Source organism: Oryctolagus cuniculus, chromosome 6, assembly GCF_964237555.1.
Source record: "Oryctolagus cuniculus chromosome 6, mOryCun1.1, whole genome shotgun sequence".
Lineage (NCBI taxonomy): Eukaryota > Metazoa > Chordata > Mammalia > Lagomorpha > Leporidae > Oryctolagus > Oryctolagus cuniculus.
Genome location: NC_091437.1, coordinates 55,090,074 through 55,108,553, shown reverse-complemented (window position 1 = coordinate 55,108,553; position 18,480 = coordinate 55,090,074). Strand labels below are relative to the sequence as shown.

The window sequence follows — 18,480 nt, the reverse complement described above, 5'->3', positions numbered from 1 at the left end:
TTCTCTTTTTGCAGGAGAGGGGTGGGTGAACTTGAGCTTGGAGGCAGGCTCTAGGTTGGGGATCCGTGTGCAGGAGGCTGCTTTGAGCTGGGAGAGAGGGAGGGAAGAAGGGAGGGGTACAGGCCTGGAGTGGGCAGAGGGAGGTGTTAAGACTGATGCTGCACCAACAGTGGCCTCCATCCGCCGGATCCCAGTGGGAGCTCAGGGCTGGGAGAGGCTGTCACTGAGGCAGGCAGTCAGGCCTTTGTAACCCTGTGTGCAGCACTCCCTGGGGAGGGGACGTGGCTCTGCCCTCGACAGCTCCCTTCAGAAAGGGCAGTGAGTGAAGCTTGCAGGCAGCCCCTGGGGACCTGGGGACTGGTTCTAAAGAAGGGGTTGGTGTCCTTGCACGGGGCGTCCACACTGTGTCCAAGCAGCTGGACTGCAAAGCGATCAAGCAGAGCCTGGGACTGGCCTGGGGGGGGGGGCGGAGAGCGCTCTCCTGCCGTGTTTACCCCAGGTTTTGCGTTTTGTTTTGGGGTTTTTGGAGGAAGGCCTGAGGTCATGACCCTTGTGTGACCACCTGGGCAAGCCTGAGCTGCCCCTGCTTCTCCTCTCCTCCCCACGGCTCTCCCACAACTTCCTTCTCTTTTGTATCCCCTCCCCCAGCCCTAATGGTCTCCCGGCCGGCTGCCCATTTCCACGGTGGAAATGCTGTCACTGTTTGCAAGCCATCGGCATGATGTCCTCAAACACGGAGGCAGGAAGAGACCCAAACGTGGGCCTGGGGAGCGCGACCCAGCACACCCACGTGCAGCAGTTTTGAACTTCAGGCGGGGCTGAGGACTGGACAGAGCAGGGTGAGCGCGGGCCGCCGCGCCTTCCCTCAGTCCTGGGGCCTGAGCCCGACGGGATCCAAGAGCTTTCACGTGGCTTCTGTCCCACTTCCCCCAGGATGTGTCTGAACGGGAACGGGAACCCCACTTCTTGACATGCTGGCTCTCGGTTCTTTGTCTCTGCCAGCTTCCTCGCGGGCTCACGCAAGGGCGTAGAAAGTGGGTTTGCAAAGATGAGCAAAAGGAATTCCCCAGCAAGGATTCTTCCCTTGGAGCTGACAGCCGTGGCTTTGGAAGAGCCCAGCTTCCCCATCTAGCTGGGATCGACGGGGCTGAAAGGGTGAGTCTGCTCTCCGACAGCCAACACAGAGCAAACGCTTGGGCACGTGCCTCCACCAGGCCAGCGCTTTTCCTGGGATTTCTCCTTCCTTCCCCTCTTTCTCTTTCAAGATTTATTTGTTTATTTGGAAGGCAGAGTTACCAAGAGAGTGAGGGACAAAGAGAAAGATACCTTCAATCTGCTGGTTCAGGGGCCGGCGCTGTGGTGTAGTGGGTAAAGCCTCCACCTGTGATGCTGGCATCCCATTTGGGTGCTGGTTTGAGTCCTGACTGCTCCACTTCTGGTCCAGTTCCCTGCTCATGTGCCTGGGAAAGCAGTGGAAGATGGCACAAGTGTGTGGGCCTCTGGACCCAGGCGGGAGTCCCAGAAGAAGCTCAAGGCTCCTGGTTTTGACTTGGCCTAATTCTGGTCTTTGTAGCCATCTGGGGGAATGAACCAGTGGATGCAAGATCTCTCTCTCTCTCTCTCTCTGTCTTTCAATTAAATAAATCTTGGAAAAAAAATGTGCTGGTTCATTCCCGAAATAACTGTAATGGCCTTGGCTGGGGGAGCCCGAAGCCAGGAACCCCAACTGGGTTTCCCACTTTGGGTGCAGGGGCCAAGACTTGGGCTATCTTTCACAGCTTTCCCAGGTGCATTAGCAGGGAGCTGAATGGCAAGTGGAGCTGCCGGAACTCGAACAGGCACCCATATAGGACACTACTGTTGCAGGTGGCGGCTTAATGGCTGTGCCATGGCACCAACTGGACCTCAGTGTCCATGATAGGTAGATGAGAACACGGTTGCTTCCCACTTTGGTGACGGACAGCTGGGTTGTAGGGAAGGTTTCACGTTTGTCCCAGGCTTGGAGCAAGCACACAGGCGAGCAGGGCTCACGCCAACAGTGATGCCAGAGCTCACGCTCAAAGCCTTTTGACCACGTATCTCCCAGGAGCAGGGCCAGTCCCAGGGCCAGCGCTTGGAGGTCGAAGAGCAAGGACACAGGAGACCGTGCGTTCTCTCCCATACACAGTATGCACCACACACTGAGTGCTCTCTGCCTGCCTTCTCTTGGTACCAAGAGATGTGTGTGTGTGTGAACAGAGACAGTGAGTGGAAACCACCTGGCTTTCGCTGGGGGGTTTGTTGCAGCTTTCAACGTGCATCCTCACTCTGCACAGCTCATGGTTGTGACATTCCCAGGCATTTTATACACCCCGCCCTCCCAGCTCCCCAGGGTGAGTGTGCACTCGTCACACTCTGGCTTACACCTCCACTCACACCCGACCGCTGTGTACTGCATGCATCTCCTTGGAGCCTGTTCTCTGCACTGCCCTGGCACTGCAGTGTCACACATGCACGCACACACACACACACACGTGTTCTTCTTCCGTGGAAGGTGAGTGTGCCTGGGCACACATAAGCAAACTAGCCCTTACCTGGGCACATGCCACACGCTCCTCTGCACGCCAGCAAACACCGGAAGTGTGTTGCAATTCTGCCGGCACATGCAGGATGCTGCACCCAGTGCACACCCTGCACACCACACCCCACTCAGAAAATACACCTTGCGATCCATTCCCAGGCTCGCCCAGCATGCTCTGCCTTTTCCTGGCCCGTCCTCTCTCTCCACACCCCAGGGGCATTGGCCTTAGGATGCTTAGGATACCTCATGGGCTGCACGAATGAGACACATACAACCAACGAGGGCATTTGCCTTGAACAAAGGAAGGAAGACCACCTGGCAGATTTGCTCTGCTAAGAAGATACCACTTCCTCCGGGCAGCCCCTGGAAGCTTCACCAGTTGGGAACTGATGGCTGCCAATTCACATTCCCTCTAGAAGTGCTACAGAGTTTAAGGGCTGTGACACCAGTAGAGAAGACCATGTGGACACCATTGGTTTCCAGCAAGATACTCTGTTCTGAGGGGGCCGTGAGACCCTGGGCACAGGGACCAGACTGGAAGGAGCAAACAGAACCTGACCCCATCATCGCGGGCCCAGGGGAGGCTGCTCAGGGCCTCCAGGCTGCCCACCACTCTGTCATTTTCTCCAGCACACTGCCTGGCCGCTCCTCCCCATGACGCACTCTTGGGGCTGCCCCTGGCTGCAGACCCAGCCCACAGCTGTGCTGGCCCAGGCAGGGAGGAACTGGGGGAGGCAGTGTGTCCTGCACTCTCAACTGCTGAGGTCGCTCCTGGGCAGTGGAGCCCAGCAGAGGAGAATCCAGCACTTGGCGGCGTTGCTCGGATGACCACAGCGGTTGCTGGTCCATCACTCGGTGTCTGGGCCCTGTGGGCACCAGGAAGAAGGGCTAGGGAGAGCAGTACGGAGCAGAGAATACCGAGGGAGATGCTGAGCCTGAGATGTTGTCACCACCCCCCGGAGCACCATGTGTGGCGGCTGCTACTTGGCGTCTTGTGCGTCAAGGCGGGAGCCGCGCTGAGCATCTCACCCCGCACAGGACAGCCCCGCCACGGAGCTGTCCAGCTCAGTGGCAGCTGAGAAACTGTGCACTAAGATACGGGGAGGTGCAAGGGGCAGGCCACCTTCTGCTGGCAGCATGGTCCACAGCGACATCTCGCTCCCCGCTGCCCACGCCGGGCATGGGACTTGCAACGCCCCATGCCAGACAGGCTTGCCCGGGGCACAGCTGCCAGGCTGGTGTTGGCTCAAGGCTCGCTGCCTTCCCAGGGTAAGGGAAGTGGCTTGGTGTCCTCAAGGTGTGTGGGCAAGAACCCTGGTAAGAAGCTGGGAGAGGCTGGGCTGCGTGCGTTTTTGGCTACTCAGGTTTAATCCAGATTCTCCCCGTGTACTGTTTGTGCACCTGTCCATGTCCTTTTTCCCAAATCACCAGCAGGGCAGAACTAACTGTGCTGTCCAGTGTTGCCACCAGGCCCTGCACTCTCTTCCTAGTACCTCCTACTGTATCATTTCTCTGCTTGCTGGCTGGCTTCAGGCTTGTGTTCCCAGCACTGGCTGTGTCTCCTGGGCTCCTGAGTACTTGTGGGTGGGATGGACCAGGCACGTTTGCATCAGACACTGTGTCAGCCTCCTTGGGGCGGCAGAGTGGCTGCGTGGGGGCAGAAGCTGCTCCGGACTCTGCTTCTCCAGTATCCGCCAAAGGGGTAGACGGGTGGGTGGGCTCCTGCCTCAGAATCAAATCTGCATGGATTTGGCTGAGATAAGACTAAAGAAAAGCGTTGTTGAGGGTGTGGCTGGGAGATGGCAGATCTGGAGCAAGCATTTGCAGGAGGGGCCTGCTGTGCTGCTGCGAAGGGACCCCTCCCGGATCCAGCAAGCCTCACTCTCCTCATCTGCTCCGGGTGTCTCCCTTGGGGGTAGGGACAGGGGAGGAGAGTGACGGGATGGGACTGAGAAGTGAGGGGGCAGGCTTCACCAAGGCGGTCACCCCCATGGGACACTGACGAAGGGCGCTGAGGGGCGGGAACCCCATCTTTAGTTCTCACCAAAGCCTGAAGAATAAGGACCTTGGGAGCCGATCAACAGCCATTCCCCTGGGGGCAGGCTGGGTGCTTCTTAAGGCAACTGCGAGATAGTATCAGCAGTCCCATTTCACAGGGGAGGTACCGGGTTAAAGTGAACAGTATGCATTTTTTCTTTCAACTCCGAAAAGTAAATGCAACAATATATCCCCGGGCACTTGCTAAGGACATTGCATATATTACCTGTGTTAGTCTTTCCCAGGAATCCTGGGATATTTTTATCCCTACTTTACAAACGAGGAAAAGGAAGCTCAGGAGGGTGGATGCATGCGTGGAAATTTACCCCGGGGAGGAAGTGGCAGAGCCGCACTCTGAACCCAGTCCTGCTGCTCCCAGGACACTGGACACTTTCCAGAACCTTCCTTCTGGATTCAACTCCAGGAGCCTTTTTAAAACGCCTCACCTGGGCCCAGGATTCCTGCACCTTAGCTGGTGCTTGCTTGGAACTCTGCCTGAATCAGCCCTGAAAGGCCAGATCCAGGAAGATTTTAAGGGAAAGGCTGCCGCCTTGTGGCCAAACAGCTAACTTGCCATTGACAGGAGGCGGCGCTTTGGGGACCAGACGAAGGCTGTAGGGGAGGGTGAGAGGCTGCCCAGCGGCCTAAGGATGGCAGGTGAGACGTGGGGGTGGGAGCTGGGGGTTAACGTGTCCTTATCCCCTCTACCCCAAATGGCCAGTCTTTACACCGGGGAGGGAGGCGCGGTGGGGTGTCCCACCCTTGGAGTCCCCAACCCTGAGGTCACAGAGCCTTTCCACAGCCCTAGCCTGCACCCGGGCTGCTGCAGGCTCTCCCAGGCTCCCGCCTGGCCCTCCCCTCCCCGCTGTCCTCCCAGGCTCCCGCCTGGCCCTCCCCTCCCCGCTGTCCTCCCAGGCTCCCGCCTGGCCCTCCCCGCTGTCCGCTGTCCTCCCCGCTCAGTCACGTCTCTGCCATGTACGGTTCTGATGGCATCATGGGAGAACGCCCAGCGGCCAGGCTCGATTTGCCTTCCTGCCTCTGCGAGCCGTGTAGCTACGCTCCAGTCTGGCGCTTCTTCTCAGGACTGGCTGCAGGTGACGATCACCTTCAGACCAGCACTACCCCCGAGAGCCTACCTAACCATCCTGGGCCCCAGGTGATTGTCATGGCCTCCCCGCCTGCAACCTGACCTCCTCGTGTGGCCCCTGCTCAGCTCCCAGTCCTCCCACCTGTCAGTACTTAGCTCAGATGCTCGCGGGGCGAACCCTGCTCTGCCCTTGGCATTCCGCTCGGCCCGTCTACACCACCAACTGCCTTGTGGGTTTGTCCTGCACTGCAGCCCGTGACTTACTGACTTTTGTACTCCTGGCTCCTGATGGCGCCAGGCACTGAAATTGCTCGGTGCCTGTGACAGAGGTGAAGGACCAAAAGGATGGCACCCTGCCCAGATTGCCAATCTCCGTGTCGCTGAGCCCCGAGCCCCGCCAGGTGTCACCCTTGTTGAAAAGGCCTCTTGGCCTTGAGCAAGGGTTGCAGGCTGACCTCGGAGTGGGGTGGGCAGGAGGGGCCACCACTGCCACTTGGAAAATCTGCGTTTGGAACAAAGATGAAAAACAGTGGCAATGAATGGCCCGCCGGGTATGTGGGTTTCATATTCGTGGATTCCACCAACTGCGGTCAAATATATCGGAATAAAAAGTCCTGACCGTATCAAACATGCCCCCGGCATCGCTCCCTCAACAAGGCGCCACAACAGCTAGCAATGGCCGCAAGGGTACCTGTGAGCGTGTGCAGATCCTAAGCAAATCTGACACCATTTCACACGTGGGACCTGGGCACCGGCTGATGGCCTTGGATGCCAAGGGGCACCGGAGCTCCCCACATCTCAGTGATGCCCGAGGTCCTCCCCCTGCCACACAGGGACTGTGTCGGATCGAGACCCAACTCATCCTGCGCTTCCTGACTTTACGACACGACCCCTTCTCGATGCATTTCCCATGTGAGGCGTGTAGTGCAGCCAGGAGGTGTTCCCGGGCAGCGTGATTCAGTGGGGGACCGTCTCCGTAAGTGTCGCCTGTCCGGAGGCCGCGCTGGACAGCACACGCATGTGCACACACACTCTTCATTCCAGGAGTGGCCAGGAGGACTCCCCCCTCCCCCAAGGCTTTTTCCTTTTCCCACCTGTGTGCAGTGTGGGGCCGGGCTGGCCTGGGCACCAACCGAAAACTCATGGAGAAGTCAAAGATGGTTGACCCCAAAGAGGGGAGTCTCAGGTTGCAGGGACACCCTGGGACACTCCATGTGGCCAGGCCTTTTGGTCTCCCTGTCACTCAAGAGCTCCCGCTACTCCAGTGGCTCCTGGCCTGGGAGCAGCTCCTGTTTTGTTTGCACGGACCCCAGTGAGACACAACACAGCGGCGGGTCCCCCTGGATCTGAGCCGTCCTCACCGCCAACAGAGGCTGCCCTGGGACCGCTCCTCCAAGCGCTCCTGGTACTAGCCAGAAGAAACAGAGCAGATGGCGCCGTCCCAAAGCCCCCAGGAGGGGTTACCTTCTGCCTTGTGCCCTCCTCCCAAAGGGACGCGGCCCGGACTCACCGGGCCTGGGGAAACGAGGCTGCTGGCAGGTGCTTCTCAGGGGGAAGTTCTCGCGACCGCTGCCCTCTTCCCGTCGCTGGGTGAAACTAAGACTTGCTCCACAGCAGTGCTAACGGGCACACGAGGCCTTTCCCCTGGTTTGGAGCAGCGAGCCGTGCCTCTCCCTCCCGACCTTCCCACGCAGCCCGGCTAGACAGACCTGCACGGCAACAGGGACGCGGCGCTCGGGAGAGTCTCCGGCCGGCCGTCCCGTCCAGACTGCCGGGAGAGAGCTGGGCGTGCACCCGCTTCCACCACGTAGCGGGGGGCGGGGCTCAGCCTCAGTGTGCTCACCTGAGAGAGGAGGACGCCAGCCGCTTCTCCTCCTCTCCACTGGCTTCCGTTTGCTCCTCTGTAGTCAAAGTTACCTTCATCTCAGGTCAGTGGCCACGTCAGCTACCTACCTGTTCTCTACACTTTATCCAGGCTGGTTATTTATGAAATTAAAACGAATGCCTTCCTGTTTATTATGTTACAAAAAAAAAAAAATCTAGCCTCAAACTTTTTTTTTTTTTTTTTTTTGACAGAGTGGACAGTGGGAGAGAGAGAGACAGAGAGAAAGGTCTTCCTTTGCCGTTGGTTCACCCTCCAATGGCCGCCGTGGCCGGTGCGCTGCGGCCGGCGCACCGCGCTGATCCGATGACAAGAGCCAGGTACTTATGCTGGTCTCCCATGGGGTGCAGGGCCCAAGCACTTGGGCCATCCTCCACTGCACTCCCTGGCCACAGCAGAGAGCTGGCCTGGAAGAGGGGCAACCGGGACAGAATCCGGCACCCTGACCGGGACTAGAACCTGGGGTGCTGGCGCCGCAAGGCGGAGGATTAGCCTAGTGAGCTGCGGTGCCGGCAAACTCTGTCTTCTAAACCGTGGTAGCCCCTTCTATGTTCTGGCCAACCACCTTACACACGGCTCTGCTTCTTCTGCCACAGTCCCTTTGCACAGTCTGTGCCCTGGGCTAGAATGTGTTGCTTTCTCCCTTTCAGACCTCAGTATTTTATTTTTCTTTAAGATTTATTTATTTACTTGAAAGCCTAAGTGACAGAGAGGGAGAGGAAGAAAGCGAGAGCGAGCTAAAGTCTTTGCACTGCTGGTTCAGTCCCTAAATGGCTGCAACAGTCAGGGCTGGGACAGGCTGAAGCCAGGAGCCAAGAATTCTATCCAGGTTTGCAACGTGGGCAGTCTAAGCCCAAGTACTTGGGCCATCATCTGCTGCTTTCCCAGGAGCAGTAGCAGGGAGCTGGATCAGAAGCAGAGCAGCCAGCACTCTGACATGAGGTGCCAGTATCACAAGTGGCAGATTTATCCCTGTGCTGGCCCTGGACCTCAACAATTTCTGTGACATCCTTTCTCTAGGTCACAGCTCCGGGTATGTGCTTCTGTGACTTCGAAAATCTACTCTTCTTGGTGGTCAGGGCCTTCATGTTTTTTTTTTTTTTTTTGACAGGCAGAGTGGACAGTGAGAGACAGAGAGAAAGGTCTTCCTTTGCTGTTGGTTCACCCTCCAATGGCCACCGTGGCCGGCGCGCTGCGGCCGGCGCACCGCGCTGACCCGAAGGCAGGAGCCAGGTGCTTCTCCTGGTCTGCCATGGGGTGCAGGGCCCAAGCACTTGGGCCATCCTCCACTGCACTCCCTGGCCACAGCAGAGAGCTGGCCTGGAAGAGGGGCAACTGGGACAGAATCTGGCGCCCCGACCAGGACTAGAACCCGGGGTGCCGGCGCCACTAGGCGGAGGATTAGCCTAGTGAGCCGCGGCGCCGGCCTCCTTCATGTATTTGAGAGGTAGATAGAGAAGAGCTCCTGTTGGCTGGTTCACTCCCCAAATGCACACAATGGCTGGGGAGGGCAAAACTCCGAGATAGGAACTTAATCCAGGTTTCCCCTGTGGATTGGTGGCACCCAACTACTCGAGCCACCACTGCTGCTTCCCTAGGTGTGTATTAGGAAGCTGGAAACAAGAATTGAACCCAGAGCACTCTGGTGTGGGATGCAGGCATCCCAACTCGAATCCTAGCTGCCAGGCCAAACACTGCCCCCATTTTCACTTCTTAGCATCACTCCGTGTCTACCAGCTGTCCACTCCCCTGCCCGTGGGTCCCGGGGCTTAGAGCCTTGTCTGTGTCTACCCCCCTCTCTCATTCCCAGAACTGAGCCAGGCCCTCGTCCATGACAAGCTCTCAGTAAAATGTCGAGTGCATGAAAGATAAGGATAAAATATAAATATTGCTCGTAGAACCCTCAGCACTGTGTGTTGGCATGAAGGGAGCAGCAGTAACTATTATGTTATTTACACCTCAGGAGTGGTGTAAAACGACAATTCATCCAAACCCAAAGTTCTCTGCTCACGGGGGCTGGTCCAAGAGTGCAAGTTTTTGGCTAAGTTGATCCAGCCTAGAAGAACATTTGCACACACGCACACACACAGAGCTACACAAGCACACCGAAGCCAGTCCTGTCTTATAATGCGCCGTCTTGGCCCTCATTTCCCTGCAGTGTCTTGATGCTGGTAGGGAGAAACCAGAGTATCCCAGTCAGGCTGGAAGCATCCAGGCTTGTGCGGGCAGGCCTGCGGTCCTCAGCGCCCACCTGTGCCAGGCCCGGCCTCTACCCCCTGCATCTGCTCCATGCCAGTGGGGGCTACGATGCAAGCAGACGTGACCCCCGAATCATCAGACCTGCTCGGGGAGCACTAAGAGACCTCTCACCCAAGCTCCTCCAAAAGTTCATAACACACCTTGAGCAGCCCTAATCCCCAAACCCCAAATCCACACACATTTTGAGCATCGCCAGGAGGCCACAAGTGGCAAATTCCACACCATGAAAATTTGTTTCGTGCGCGCGGTGATGAAAAAGAGTGTACGGGATTACCTTCCGGCTACATGCCTAGGTGTTTGGGAGACATCAGTGAATTTTGTGGTTAGACTTGGGTCTCATCCCCACGATATCTCATTACATATATGCAAATATCCCCAAATCCGAAAACATCTGAAAATCCGAAGCACAGCTGGCCCCAAGCATTTCGGGTGCGGGAGCTCACACCAGCTCAGCCTCCCTACACCTCGGCAGCTGCTCCGCCAGCACCACGGGGCTTTTCTCCTTTCAAAACAGTTCCACAGAAGACCAGCTTGTCCACAGGAGTTTTAGAGACTTTATTTATGTATAAACAATTTAAACACTTTGCCATAAATTATCTTTGCCTGTCCCTAGTCTTTGCTTAGCAGCAAATTAAAATTAATATAAAAACTCGATGAACAATTCATACATGTATATTACAAAAAAGTTCCTGTACCAAAGTTCTTATTAGACTTTTTTTGTTTTCTTTTTTTTTTCCATTTTTAATTTTTTTTTTTATTTTTTTTTAAACTTTTATTTTCTCTCCTCGTGGCGACTGTCAGGTGATTGTCTCAGTTTCTGGACCAAACAAACACACTAAGAATTTTAAATCGGAAACAGTGATTGCGCCTTGCGGCTCATGTATGTACAGGGTGATCGGAAGTGGTACCTGTTAGCGAAAGTGTCACAATGCCACACCTCTACCGTAACTGGCACCCACGAACTACGGAATCTAAACAGACTACACCCTGTAACTGCGTATTACTGTCCACAATGGAATTCTCCAAAGACAAGAGAGTATGAGATTTATCTGTAGTGAGTACAGCCACCGATTTGAATTAAATTTTACACTTTGCGCTCAAATAAATTAGCTCAGGCTAAGTGAGGTCCTGAGAGGTAAGTAAGTGCTGGACGGTATTACTTCGCTTTGATTTCTGATATGGATTGCTTGTTTTTTTTTTTTTCCTTGTGTTTTTTTTTTTTTCTTGAAAAAGTTATTTCCAGTGCTCACTCCTCCACTTGACCCCCCCCCCTCCCCAGGCGCTACACACAAATCACCCCCAAAGTCGTGTTTTCAAATGCACCTGTATTTGCCTAAACGAAAACGTCTGAAGTCTTTGTCCCACAAGCAGTCTGCTTGGCCGTCCTCCGCTGGTCTGCCGACGCCGGCCCCTGTGGGTGTGTCCGCGTCGCTCCCGTGTGAATGAGTGAGGTAAGATCGTTCCTTGTCTTCATTCCTTCTGGGTTTCTGTGGGTGGGCTGCTCGGTGGTTGTTCTTGTTGGTTGGTTTCCTGCTTTTGCTTGTTGTGTCCGTTTTGTTCCTCTCGGACATTTTGGTGTCTCCTTTCTGTGTCAGACCCAGGACAAGTGGGTCTTAGGGGAAAGGGGAAGTGGGGGGGGGGGGTCTTGGAATATCATATGTGTGTGTGTGTGTGTGTGTGTGTGTGCGTGTGCGCGCATGTGTGTGTTTGTTCATTCATTCGTTTGTTTTGTTGTCCGCAGAATTTTCAGCTGGGCTCTCGTCTACTTCGGGATGAGGGACTTCGCGCTTGGACAGTAGCATTTGAACTCAGAAAATGTGAGCTTTCTTGCCACTTGGTTGGTTTCCCGAAGCAGCCGGGCTTCAGGCCTCTGTTACATCTTCATCTCCTTAGGAGAGGAGATAACAGTTACTCCCGCCCAGCCATCCAGACACGGGATGGCAGCAGGTTATTTTGTTACCTCTTTCCCATCTCATTCTGTCTTAAAAACTGGATGTTGCTGCTGCTGTCCGCCAGCTCGGGGTACTGCTCCACGGGCAGCACGTAATACCCCTCGTACCCTTGCACGCGGCCCGTGCTCAGCAGCTGCTGCTTCTCGCCCTCAGTCCACAGGCGACTGCCCTCTCTCCCATCCCGGGCTTTCTGCTGCTCCTTGGCCCAGGCCGTGCCCAGGGCCCTCTGTCTCGCCTGGTCCAGGACGCGGGCCTTCTCTTCGTCCAGGGTGTCGGGGGTGAGGCCGTAGCGGATGCTGAGCAGAAGCGTGGAGTACTGGAATTCAATGTTGGTGAACCTTCGAGTCCTGCCATTGACCAGCAGTGTGGGCTGCGACACGGTCACGTTCACCCCGCTCTCCAGTACCTTGCGGCCAATGGTGGTGCCCAGCGTGACCAGGTCGCTGTCGGCCGCGCCGATCTTCACAAAGTAGTGGGTGTCCTTGCCCTCGATGCTGTAGTGCATCTTGTCCAGGTAGTAAGCGTTGTTGAGCACCGACGCCACCTTGCGGCTGTCCTCGCTGGCGATGCTGGACACGCCCGTGGTCACCCGCCCTTCCTTAATGGCAAACATGATGCCCTTGCCGATGATGGGCGTGGTCGTGGCAAACCAGTGGCCTGCCTTCTCGCGGATGCTGGCGTGGAGCTTTTTGGAAATGACCTGCCCTTCCAGAGCCAGGAAGGCCTGGTTATGTCTCTCTGTGGTCTGCTGGACACCTGTGATGAGCTGTGGGCAGAAGAAAACACAGAAGCTGAGGAGCTGGGCTGGGCAGCCATTTGCCTGGGCTGGGACACTTGGGTAAGAAACCATCAGAACTGCCAGTGTTGTATCTGTACTGAGCATGCGCACTGATGGGGTTGTGCCTTTTGGAACCCCAGCAGGTGCACTGCTTGCCAATGCTCTCTGATGGCATGGACTGACCTCCTCGTAACTTTGCCACCAACTAAAAGGACAGAGAAGGCCTTCACTGGCTCTGCACTCCACTCAGGCCTATGCACTCAGCAAGCCTTGCAACTCTGTACTCGGATGGGCCGGCAGCTGCCTCTCCCGCTTTAGCCCCAGAAACACCCTGACCTGAAGGCAGGTGTTTGCTGGAACTGCTGTGAATTCCGGGTATGACCCAGAATTCTCTGAGGCCACTGCCCTGGGTGTACCTCCTTGGATTAAGAACTTGCCATTCAAAGGACAGCCTGCAGGGGAGGACCCGCCTCCCTGCCCCACCCTGTCCAGGGAGCCCTGGGTTGGAGCAGTGGAGTCTCTGTGCAGCCCCACTGCAGCCCCATGGGGTCAGAGGCTGACTCCTCAGGAGGTCGGTGTGTGTAGTCATGTTTGAGAAGCACCAGGCTCAGAGACTAGGCTGGGAACCTCCTTTGGCTTGGAGTCGGTTGCTTTGGATCCTGGCCCTGGCTCTGTGCAGGGCTGAAATCACCATTATCTCCTTGGCCTTGTGTTCTTCACTCAGAAATGACAACGAGTCTCAATTGGTGGTTGGGGGAGAGGGACAGGCTGGGATAATGGAGGAGGCGGTATGTGGGAGGTAATGGGACTCAGATCAATGGGACGAACAATGGCTGTTTATCCACTGGGTGGTACCCGAGGGGCAGGATGGAAAGGACACTGCTCTCAATTACCCCCCAGTGCCTCCTCGCCTCTCTGTACAGTCAGTCCGGATGAAGAGCAGCTGAGACCCTCCAGACTCTTCTGGGGCTGGGCAGCAGGTTTGCAGTGAGGGTTCTCAGAACACTGATGCCCACCCTACCTGCCTAACTGGGGCAGGGGTCTCAGTCATTGCCACGAGACCCGAGCACAGATTATCTGCTGAAAACTCAATCTGTACACGTTTGGGCCATAAAGCGCTGAGGTTTTATACAGGGCATAAAAACGTACTTTAATGGGACAGAAACTGCAAACCACAGTTTTATTAGAGCCCATAAAAGCTGAAAGCATTGTGCTCTTAGAGGCAGTGCAGATGGTAGGCTGTTGCTTGATTTCTCTGGACCGTTGTTAATCAAGGAGTGACTCGAGGGGATACGCTGAACAGATAATGATACCACAATTAAGGTAATAATCGAGGTTGGGAAGAAATATGTGCTCTGCCAGATGGACGAGAGCACAGAATTGCTTTCCCGGGAAGTCTCTGCATCTCTGTGCCTTTTATACCCAGCCCCAGTGTTCTCCTGTGCTGACGTGCCCTTGGCGCATGGGCTGGGCAGCTTGCAAGAAGGGAGCATGAGAGTCCTTCGGGTTCTGGGCAGGAACGTCTGCTTACCTGGCCATTTTCACTCGCTTGACTCTCTGACAGTTCATAGGGAGGAGGCACGAAATACATTTTGGCTCTTGGGAAGCCAGGAATTATGTTGCTAAGCTGAAATCCAAACATCACAAGCCAGCTTTTCACATCTGCAGTGGAAACAAAAATAAAGATGCCTGAAATCATGATGTCATGATGGATAGAGGGCAGCAGCAGCTTGTACAGAGAGAACTAAGTCAAGTGGGTGCTCAGGTGTGGTGTCCTCAGGGAGAGGGCATTGGGACTGGGTCTGCACCCACTGCTTCCAGTAAGCAGACCTCTGCCAAAGTTGGCCAACAGAGAGCCACCACTGGCTCTTAATCACAACTGGTGATTAAGGCGGCCCGTGCTGCAGCAAGGCAGGTCCACCTTCAACTTGCCTCGCTGTGTGACCTTGGGGGCGGGTCTGCCGCTCTCTAAGCCCCGGTTCCTCCACTATGGATAATAACTGCACCACTCTCACGGGGTAGCTGAGAGGATCAATGGAAAAAAACCTACGGAAAAGACTTAGCACAGGGCCTGGCTCATGGACCACCCCATGCACCTGAACACTATCATTTGGCAAGCATTTAAGGAGACCAGCTGTCAGAGTCCAGGCCATGTCTTGGGAGTGAGAAATACCAGGATGGGCTAGAGGGATCTGCGATGGGGGTGCTGCCCTGAGGCTGGCTCACCAGGGAGGGGGTTTCCACGGACTAGACTTGAACCAGCTGTGCTGTTTCCAGCCCTCCTACTCTTCTAAGAGACACCAGGACGCAGCTCTGTGTGCTCAGAGTAAGCCTGCCTCTCCCCTGACAAGAACAGAGACTGGGTCCCATGCACTGGGAGTTCTACCACGTGCGGCACGTGTCCTGCCTTCTGCTGATGGCCTGGGCGCTCAGCCCAAGACTGCTTCTCCCAGGCCGCCTGGCCTCCCTCTGCAGTCACTGGTGCAATGCCCTGGAGCCCAGGCCTCCACGCACCTGCACCTTCACTGGCACCGTTGCCTGCAGCCCAGCGGGGCTAACTCTTTTTTTTTTTTTTTTTAAAGATAGAGTTAGTGAGAGAGAGAGAGACAGAGAGAAAGGTCTTCCTTCTGTTGGTTCACCCCCCAAATGGCTGCTACGGCTGGAGCTACGCCGATCTGAAGCCAGGAGCCAGGTGCTTCCTCCTGGTCTCCCATGCAGGTGCAGGGCCCAAGCACTTGGGCCATCCTCCACTGCACTCCTGGGCCACAGCAGAGAGCTGGACTGGAAGAGGAGCAACTGGAACTAGAACCCGGTGCCCCTATGGGATGCTGGCGCCGCACCAAGGGACTAACTTGGCGCAGGCAGAGGATCAACCAAGTGAGCCGTGGCGCCAGCACCAAGGGATTAACTCTTTGTGTTCCACATCCCTGTTCATGACGGGCACCCCAAGATCCTGCCTCACAGCCTGTGCGCCCCTCCCTTTACTGCCGCATCTCTGCCTCTCCCTAACTCCCCAAACACAGCCTGGCCTCTCTGGAATTTACATTTGAGAGGATGTGCTCCCAGGACTTCCAGAGGTTCCTTTCCATTCTTGTTGTAATGGAACCGATCTCTCCTCCTCCCCTGCACCTGCTTATCCCATCACTGCCGCACCTGCAGTCATTGAGGATTTCTGCAACACTCTGGAATCTTCTGGCTTCTCCTCCACTGTCATTCTGTCCATCTCTGTTCCTGAACCGATTCTTCATGGTTTCCTTGTACAGGAAGTCGATTTTCCCAGCCTCCTGACCTCTTAGTTCTGTGGCCTCCTCTGCCCTGGGGCTGACTGTTCACCCACTCTCACACTCATGCTCTGGCCCTGGCATCACTGGTAATTCTGATCCCTCCATTTTTTTAGAGATTTATTTATTTATTTGAAAGAGTTACACAGATATTCCCCCCCCCACCCCATAACTCTGACTCTCAAATAAATAAATAAATAAATATTTTTAAAAAGTTCTCCAGGGCCAGCGCTGTGGTGTAGTGGGTAAAGCCACCACCTGCAGTGCTGGCATCTCATATAGGCACTGGTTTGAGTCCTGGCTGCTCCACTTCTGACCCAGCTCTCTGATATGGGCTTGGAAAGCAGTGGAGGATGGCCCAAGTGCTTGGGCCCCTGCACCCATGTGGGAGACCCAGAAGAAGCTCCTGGCTTCAGATTGGCATAGCTCTGGCTGTTGTGGCCCACTGGGGAGTGAACCAGTGGATGGAAGACCTCTCTCTGCCTGCTTCTCCTTCTCTCTCTGTGTAACTGTCTTTCAAGTAAATAAATAAACCTTTTTTTCAAAAAGTTCTCCTCTCTTCTTCCTTTTGCTCCTGCCCTTCTCATTCTCCTTTACAAAAGCAACCGAATTCTCCTACCCACTGTCTTCCCTCTCCTCCTCTTCTCCTTTGCAGCAGCCTTTTGCCACAGCCCTGACACCATCATGAATGGCCTCTGTGTTGATAACCCTGACGCTGGCCTTGGCTCTTATTTTATGTGACCTCTCAGAAGTATCTGGCAGGTGGAAGACTCTCCCCTTTCCATTTGTCTTGGCCTCTGGACACCACTTACTTGTTCTTTCTTTCTCCCAGCTAAGTAGCTTCCTTGTCTTATTATTTTTTTTTTTAATTCTCCTTAGCTCATCAAAAGTCACATTGGGATGCCCCAGGCTCAGTCTATGAACTATTTGAACATCCTCGTGTCCACACACAACCATGCTGATCTACTCCAACCCACGGCCCAAGCACCATCTCCACACTGATGCCCACTCCAGCATCTCCAGCCTGGACTCCTCCCTGCATTCTGAGCTTGCTTAGCTAAGACATTGCAAATTCACCGTTTTGAAAGCTGAGCTCCTAGTCTCTCTTCCAAACCTACCCCACCCTCAGTCTTTTCAATCTTGAATAACAGCAACTCCATCCTACCAGGGTTAACTTTTTTTCTCATTCCCCACATCTAATCCACCAGTAAATCTTTTCATCCTTATTTTTGGAATTGCAGTAAAATTCATGTCACATAAAATTCACCATTCTAAAGTGCACAGTTCAGAGGGTTCCAGGACATTCATACTTGTGTAATCATCATACGTTTCTAATTCCTTTTTTTTTTTTTTAAAGATTTTATGTATTTGAAAGGCAGTCATACACATACACACATACACACAGACACAGACACAGACACAGACACATTTCATTCACTGGTTCACTCCCCAAATGGCCCCAGCAGCCAACACTGGGCCTAGCTGAAACCAGGAGCCAGGAACTCCACCTGAGTCTCTTACATGAGTGGCAGGGGCTCTAGCACTTGGGCCATTGTCTGCTGCTTTTCCAGTTGCATTAGCAAGGGGCTAGGTCAGAAGTGGAGCAGCCAGGACTAGAACTGGTGCTCCAATATGCGATTCTGGATCACAACCTGCAGCTTGACCTGCTGTGCCACAATGCCAGCACCCTGGTCTGTTTAATTCCTACCACTTTCAGCATCTCCAAAAGAAAGGTCATACCCATGAGCAGGCCCTCCGAATTTCCCCCTCCCCACAGTCCCTAACCTGCTCTCTGTCTCTGTAGATCTGCCTGCTTTGGACATCTCACATAAACGGAAATCTATAAAATATACAGCCTTCTGTGTCTGGTTTCTCTCACTTAACATAGTGTTTCCAAGGCGTATCCATGCTGTGGCATATAATAATATGTAAACCTTCTTATCACTGGGTAATAGACCATTGCACGGGTCTACCATATTTTACTTATGCATTCATCAGCTGAGACAATTTGGGTCTTTAGAAAAACTACTATGAATGATGCTGCCATGAACATTCATGTGCAAATGTTTTGCTTGAAAATCTGTTTTCACTTTTCTTTTGCAGATCCCTACGGGTCTTAGGGATAAATTCCATACTTACACTTTTTTTTTTTTTGACAGGCAGAGTTAGACAGTGAGAGAGAGACAGAGAGAAGGGTCTTCCTTTTTTTTCCGTTGGTTCACCCCCCAAATGGCTGCTCAGCCGGCATGCTGCGCTGATTCAAAGCCAGGAGCCAGGTGCTTCTCCTGGTCTCCCATGCAGGTGCAGGGCCTGAGCACTTGGGCCATCCTCCACTGCCTTCCCGGGCCACAGCAGAGAGCTGGACTGGAAGAGGAGCAACCGGGACAGAATCCGGCGCCCCGACCAGGACTAGAACCGGGGTGCTGGCGCCACAGGCAGAGGATTAGGTAAGTGAGCCACGGCGTATACTTTTTTTTGACAGGCAGAGTGGACAGTGAGAGAGAGAGACAGAGAGAAAGGTCTTCCTTTTGCCGTTGGTTCACCCTCCAATGGCCGCCGCGGCTGGTGCACTGCGGCCGGCGCACCGTGCTGATCCGATGGCAGGAGCCAGGTACTTATCGTGGTCTCCCATGGGGTGCAGGGC

The 18,480-nt window shown here is 54.7% G+C and overlaps 1 protein-coding gene across 22 annotated transcripts in view; it reads right to left on the bottom strand.

Moving 5' to 3' along the window:
* Positions 1–10,356: 10,356 nt before the first annotated feature.
* Positions 10,357–18,480, bottom strand: part of TENM2 (teneurin transmembrane protein 2) — a 1,294,348-nt gene continuing 1,286,224 nt past the window's right edge. For all 22 annotated transcript variants that reach the window (XM_051844425.2, XM_051844426.2, XM_051844423.2 and 19 more), the window contains 2 exons: positions 14,087–14,217; positions 10,357–12,543 (listed from right to left, as the gene is read on the bottom strand). In XM_051844425.2, the coding sequence (XP_051700385.1) occupies positions 11,782–12,543; positions 14,087–14,217 (893 nt within the window). In that variant the 3' untranslated portion in view covers positions 10,357–11,781. The remainder of the gene's footprint in view (positions 12,544–14,086; positions 14,218–18,480) is intronic.